The sequence below is a fragment of the Arachis stenosperma genome, chromosome 9 (assembly GCF_014773155.1).
Source record: "Arachis stenosperma cultivar V10309 chromosome 9, arast.V10309.gnm1.PFL2, whole genome shotgun sequence".
In the NCBI taxonomy this organism is placed as follows: domain Eukaryota; kingdom Viridiplantae; phylum Streptophyta; class Magnoliopsida; order Fabales; family Fabaceae; genus Arachis; species Arachis stenosperma.
The window spans coordinates 32,327,261-32,334,874 of record NC_080385.1 but is presented as its reverse complement, the minus strand read 5'-3'; the positions used below and the strand labels follow the sequence as shown (position 1 = coordinate 32,334,874).

The window sequence follows — 7,614 nt, the reverse complement described above, 5'->3', positions numbered from 1 at the left end:
TCCTCGAATGCTTTGTACTCTAGTTCGAGCTCTCGGCAAAGCGTAAGTACGCCATTCAGGGCCTTCCTAAATAAGTACAATTTCTGGGCGCCTATTAGGAAGAGCCTATGCGACGCAGTGTGGAGGGCACCATGTCGAAGCAAAAACCCGGCCTCACTGGTGCCACCCTACCTCTCGACGTAACTCTCTATGGCCTTCACGTTTAATCGTCATCTCTGCAACACAAGTGCATCCGAGATGGTAGTTACATGTTTAGACTTCATCACGAAGAGCATATGTCTACAGGGGTACCCATTCTTCCTCCAAAAGTTACATTGGCAGTCAATTTTGCCCGTGGACCTGCCATAGGCAACCTTGATTCTCGTAGCTGGCTGCTCGTACTCCTCAATCGTGTAGACCATTGTGTTAAGGCACCTTTTCTTGGATATAAGAATCAACGCTGCAGCTTGGACTATCTGTTTCTTGACATCAGGAAAGACTTCTCTCGTATACACCGAGGCGGCATGTTGCTCAATCGAGGTCAAGCCAGTGGTCATCACTGGAACGGAATTCATCGAGTTGAAGTGGAGTAGTAACTCTTTGTTTTGGTACTCCCGAACCACCAATTCCAAATTCTGAACCAACTCAAGTATAGTGTGCGTTGTCTTCGAGAACTTTTTTACAAAGGCATTAACCCCTTCACATGGAGACGTTGTCCGGAAATCGGTGCAAAACTTGCCTTGCAGATATGCATTTGCCCACATCATCCTCCTCTCATACATTTGGGTGGCCCACTCCATGTCATGTAGGTCGTACTTAGCAACCGCATGCTCCCACTCCATCTCGAACTCCTCTATTTCCATGTCAACATACAACCACCTTCTAAAAGAGCTACGTAAAATTGTATCTTTCACGTTTGAGGTAACATTCTTCTTAATATGCCAGACACACAGTTGGTGTGTCGAATCAGGAAGAACAGATCGGACTGCCTTTATGATCGCCTTATCCCCGTCAGTCACAACCATAGACGGTTTCTTCATGCACATCACCTCAAGCAGATTTTCTAACGTCCACTTGTAAGAACTGACACTCTCGTCAAATAATAGACCAAACCCAAAAATCGTGGTTTGCTTGTGGTTGTTAGACCCTGAAAAAATCACAAAAGGTTTTTTGTACTTGTTTTTCTTATATGTCGAGTCGAAGGCCAGCACATCTCCAAAATATTGATAATCAACTCTGCTAGCTCCATCGGCCCAAATTAAATTTGCCAGCCTTGCGTCTTTTGTTACACTATATCTAGCAACCGACATGGGATCCGAACCAGCCTTTCCCTCCAGATAAACAACAGCCGCATTCGCATCGCCATCCGATATGTTAGCGCGCCGGGTTCTGTCGACGTAGTTGTACACATTCTTCTTCAAGAAACCCAACAACGAGTACCCACCAGCCATTCCGGCCATGTATCCAATAATCTTTGATGTCGCAATGCCACTAGCATGCAACCCATCAATCTGAGCCTTTGCTGCATCGGTCATTTCACGATGGTTGGCTATCAGATGGACCATTGATGTGGGCGTCAAGTCGTGATTATGTTCTGTCGCAACTTTCCGCACCTTCCAACAACGCTCAGTCTTATCAAAGTATATGGAGAGCTTAGCCTCACAATTGGTCCGTGTCTCATGTTTGTGTGCCCTTCGTCTATCAACTCGGTCGTTGTGTCTCCCATCCCTCAACCCTTCCTTGTTACAAAAAAACCTATATCTAATCAGATTTCCTCTACAGTCTTTGCCTGAATCACCCTTCCTGACGCCGAATCCATGACACATTCCCAGCCTCCTGTAAAACTCATAAGCAGCGTCAACACTATCCCACCGCATCCGCTTTATGTCATCCACATCTAATGTGGCGACATCTTCATATTCACCCAAAAACTCGTTTGCAACATCCTGACCACCCATGTCCTCCGGGTTCGATTCCACATCAGCCTCGTTGTCGATACCCAGGAGCTCCCCATTCCCATCACTTAAAGACACCTCCATCTACAAGTAACTAATATACAATTATCATCTACATAAAAACTATACTAATAACAACTTCCACTTACAACTATTCAAACTATATATTTATTGGTCTCCTCAAAGGTAATAAGTTTTAAGTAACACTCTTTCCTTCATTCTGCTATCTCAAATGTTCTCTCGAACAAGTAGTTCAATGTGTCTTTACCTGTGAGCAACTTTAGCGCAACATCATGTACTTCATGAAAGAATTCTAATATAACAAGATTAATAAATAATTATTTATAATTTTATGATACATTATTTTCTATTTTTTCTACTAGATTCTTTTAACACATACCCAACTGAAGAAAAGTTCAAAATTAAGCCATTAAATACAAACTTCTAAAACATTTTACCCAACAAAAAATAGACCCGTTCATAACAAGAACAATCTTTAATTTGGCTCCCACGCATCACGCAAGACTCAGTCGAGTTTAATCAGAGTATACTCAAAATTATTGTTCTCGTTACAAACCCTGTCCCAACGACTTAATTTAACACAACTATTATGTCATTTGTTAGCATAGTATTAGCCCAAAACTTATTTCCATGGTGATAATCCAAATTAAAGAATCATTATATTATGTTTCATTAAACCAGAACTTATTCACATGCACTCAAGTTACTAAGTTTCTAAAGGCTAGAAATTATAAAATCAACCAAAGATACCATTAAGGCATTACATCAAACACGTTGGGTGCAGTGAAATTAAATATAATAACGGAATTCACAGCTTAGTATCAACATCATAGACATGACAACATAACTCTTGTACACTTTAATTCAGTCTAAGCAAAAAATCCAAATAAGTGCCAAATAAAAAAGTTTACCTTTTGTTATAGAAATCAAAAGTTGCAGAGGTTGAAGGAGAGTATTGGTGTTGTGTGGGTGTATGGTCTGCTGGCGATTTTTGGGGACTCACACAAGCGACATAAGATCAGTTCGCCGGCCAGGTAGAGTGCGAGGTCTTGTCCCAGAACGCGAACTAAAAATTGAAGGGTGAACGGCAGGTGAACGCGAAAGGTTAACGCCATGTGAGGAGAGGAGGGCGGAGATCTGGAACGAAGACGAAGGCTGATGGCATAAGCGAACCTGAGCGGCAAACAATCGGCGGTTCCTCAACCTCGGCTGCAAAGACAGGGACGACGGACGCCAAGTACTACCAAGCAGCTGCGATCGGTCACCCAATAATGGTTCAACACTTGGAGCACCACATGAACCTACATTGACGGACGACCGACGGCCATTATCAGCGCGAAGGAAGCTAAGGCTAGGGTTTTGGCATGGTTCCAATTTGATTTTGCATCAGACGTGCAGGGAGAAGGGGGAACTTCACAAATCACAGGAGTAGAGGGGTATTGACGGGTTACGTTCTCCTATTTTTTTTGGGTTTTGAAAATATGGAGCCTTTTTCTCCTTTGCATCTGAACGTCTCCAGGCCCAGCCAATTTTTCTACCCAACTAAAGCCTGAATATAAAAGCAAAAAAAATTATTATATTACATTATATTTATTTTTCAGTTGCTTAAGTTATTAATCTTTCTTAACTTACCTGTTAATCGCTTTAAATTTGACCAGTCATTCTGAATCGTGGGATCCACACCTGTACTAGCTACCTGCAACCGCAACGTATGTTGAATCAATGATTATTTTAGGTGGACGCGTGTTCCCACCACATTGGGGCTCACAGCATCAGCACCTGCTGAGGATTCTATCCTTCAGCACCATAGCACCCCCCGTAAAAGATGTGCTTTACCCTTGCAAATACACATGATCCAGAGCTTTATAATATATATAGTACTAGGTATGGCAACCACAATATTATACGAATGATTAAATGTTAATGTTCCTGACCTCCTTATTAATTCTGTGTTACTAACTAAAATCGAAGTTGGAGCATTATTTTAAATAGGCTCTACACATCTAAATTTTTTTGACAACCAAATTTAATCAAATTGGTCTAAACCTAATAAAAATCACTTTCATTATACGCAGTATATACACACGCACTTTCCTAACGCAAACAAAACACCCGCTTCACTAACGTTTTTCGTGTCACACTCAAAGAATATGAAAAGCAGTTTCTATCTTCATGTATCTTCTCCTCTTTCTTCTATTGGTGCTGCTGTTATGTTGCTGCGCTTTGTTTTTATTTTTTCTTCTCCTTCTTTTTTTCATGTTATTGCAATAATTTTTTCTTCTTTTTTTTGTTTTATTTTTTTCAAGAGAGTAAAACAAGAAGAATTATGAAATAATAAAATAAAAAAGAGAAGATGAAGAAAAAAGATAAAAAATAAAACAAAGCAAAAGATGATGAAGAAGAAGAAGAGTTTTTAATTGTGCATAATTTATCAGAAAGATAATACCAAAATTTCTTAACAATAACACAAATGTTTTAGTTTTTACAACGAAATTTTACTATAAAAGTACAAAAATATCTTCTTTAATACTGTATTTTTCTTCTTTTTATTCTTCCTTCTTTCTTTTTTTCTTTTTTCTGTAGCTCTTACTTCTTTTAATAGCATTGCTTCTCATATTAGATTTGAACGAATATATTTGTACTGTATTGCAACCTTATTTAGTTGAATGAATATCGGTTTACACTTATTGGATTGAATTCTTAGCATAAATGGACCGAAATTTATTCTTCTTTTTTTTCCTTCTTTTTTCTTGGTTTATTCCTCTCAAGAAAGTAAAACAAGAATAATTATAAGAAAATAAAATAAGAAGGAGAAGATGAAGAAAAAAAAAGATGAAAAAGAAGAAGACGAAGCAGAAGATGAGAAGGAGGAAGAAGAAGAATTTTGAATTGTGTGTACCTTATTTAAATCTAGAATGCACCAAAATTTCTTAATGATGACGACATACAAACAAACTCAGTTTAAAATAAGCTTATACCAGAATGCACCGAAATTAAACTTAGAATGCACCGAATTAAATCTAGAATGCACCAAAATTAGGAACAAAAATAGATTCAACGATTTTTTAAAAAAAATCCTACATTACATTCAAATTCAAACCTTCAACCCTGAACACTAATTTTCGCAAACAAAATCGAAATTATTCAGCTACATGAGAATCAAATACTAACGAACTACATTAATGAGGTTCGAACCAAACCTCATCTACTTGATTTGTTTCAAAACAATAATCTAATCTGCTTTGGTTCAACTCACAGTGTGAACTTGCATCATTCATTGTCTTCAAAAATGAAATATCTGTTCAAACCTGATTTCACAACTTGATTTCAAAAAAGTTTTATCCAAATATTCAAATTAGATCAAAGAGCATTGATCGTGAATGAAGAGAACGCAGAGAACGCAAAGAAGGAAGAGAACGCAGAAAACGTTGAGAAAATTTGAAAAAACAAAAAACGAAATCCGCTTAAAAAAGACAGTTATATATAGTCACGTGTGAAGTCAAAAGGTTGTTAGAGATAGTGGCGCATAGAGGTGAATTAGGTTATAGCAATTTGGTTGGACTTGGTTGGTTAAATGATTTGGATGTAAAGCTTTATCGTATTTTAAATATCCAAATAGATGTCATTTATATTGCGGCCGTTAGAGATATATAACCATTAATGTTGCATTCTTCTACCAGCTTAAACTTTTGGAATGAGTGATTTCGTGACACTAACATATATTGTAGACCTCTCATCAACCAAAGACTATTGTTGTTACCAGTCTACATAGCAGACCCCATGTGATTAAAAAAAAAATCAAATTGATATATATATTTTATTAGAGTTTTTTGTTTTTCTGTTAATTTAATTTTTTTTCTAACAAGTTACGCATTTAACCTATACTATGATGCATGGACACAAGATACGACACGACACGAGATACGTTGATACGCGAATTTTAAAATCTTATACGATACAAGGACACGTATACATATAAAATATAAAGTATTGTTTGGATAAATCGAAATAATATTTTTATATTTTCTTGATATTAAAATAGAAATAATTTTTTAATTATTTTTAATGTCTTATTTTAATTATATAAAATATTTAAAATATTTTTTAATAAATAATAATATATACTATTTTTAAATTTATTTTAAGAATAAATGTTAAGAATAAGATTGGACACGCTAACATGTGCTGGTATTTAAGTGTCCAAATATATTCGGAGAAAAATTTTTTATTTTTTATTTTTTCTTAAGATACAGTTGGATACAACAGATACGTGTGTCAGATGAATATCAATAAATATCATATTTAAAATGTGTCAGACACAACAACTCAGCAAAGTATTCATATTTTATAGAATCTATATAGTTACTAATAGGATTTTTCGCAAGGTTAGTTTCTCCACCAATATCATCAGAGTTGCAAATCTTGCACAAGGAAGCGGCAAATAGCAATGGTATGATAGAAAACACTTGTATTCGTCACCGAAAAAAAGAAAACACTAATATTCCTGCTAGAATAAAAAACCAACAATAATTCTTCTTTTAAATGACATAGAACATAATATCACAAGCAATAATCAAATTTAATCGTAATTTTATTTGGTAGTTGTGAATCAAATGTTCTCCACCCACTACGGACATTTATAAAATGTCTTTGAACAAGAAATCCAATTTTATTTCTATTTTGTCTGGATTTTGTTTTTTAGATTTTGACAAGAGATGTAGATTAAATTTGTATCAATTATCTTATTTTGAGGAGTAAATATATTTTTTTTTGTTGCTCTTAAGATTTAGAGACCGTGTCCAATAGAAATATAAAAAAATAATTATAAAAAAAAAAAATAAAAAAATTTAAAAATTGCAAGAATTATATTAAAATATACAAAATTGGCAAGAACTTAAATAAAAATAACAGAATTTAAAATAACAGAAAAAAAGAATTAGAATGATTAAAATAAAAATGGAGTCTTCCAATGCAATACTTACATGAACTCGTGATTTATATTTTTATGTGTCACTCTGACTATAAATTTTTAGAGTGAGTGAGTGTGTGAATGAATGGAAGCTCTTCAACCTCCCCTAACTTATTGAAACTAATTCTATTAAAAAAAATCATAAACTAATTGATATTAATTTTGAACTTTAAGTAAACTTATACTTCAAGTAGTTTTGGACCTCAAATAAACTTGGACTTCAAGTAGTCGTCTCAAGTAAACATGGACTCCAAATAGTTTTGCACGTCAAGTAAATTTGGACACCAAATATAAAATAATTTGACTACTAAATTTAAATCATTCTTACTTTTTTCGACCATGATATCCTTCATGTGTATACAATATTAGTTTAACTGTTGAATTCTTTCTAACGTCAACTATTTATACAAAATTTTGGCACAACAATTCCTAACACCAACAAAGCAACAAAAATTTTATAAATAGGTGATATTTAAGTAAATCTTACACTCTACACTATAATAATAAATATCGGTTAATTTCTACATATATGCATGTCAGAGTTGTTCTCATGAATATGAATATACATTTTAGTTTGTTATACAGGGCATAGAGTTAGTATTAAATTCATGTACTCCTTCAGTCCAAAATAAAAGTAACGAGGTTTTTAATCAACTCACATAAGATGATTCAATCCAACGATGATAAGAT

At 34.9% G+C, this 7,614-nt stretch overlaps 1 protein-coding gene across 1 annotated transcript; it reads right to left on the bottom strand.

The window, feature by feature from the left end:
• Positions 1-209: 209 nt before the first annotated feature.
• LOC130949352 (protein FAR1-RELATED SEQUENCE 5-like) lies at positions 210-2,018 on the bottom strand. The gene has a single exon (XM_057878102.1). It carries the CDS (start codon positions 2,016-2,018, stop codon positions 210-212), a length of 1,809 nt encoding a protein of 602 aa, XP_057734085.1.
• Positions 2,019-7,614: the final 5,596 nt, after the last annotated feature.

Coding starts and splice junctions, on each gene's coding strand:
- LOC130949352 (XM_057878102.1), bottom strand. CDS start 2,018: ATGGAGGTGTCTTTAAGTGATGGGAATGGGGAGCTCCTGGGTATCGAC.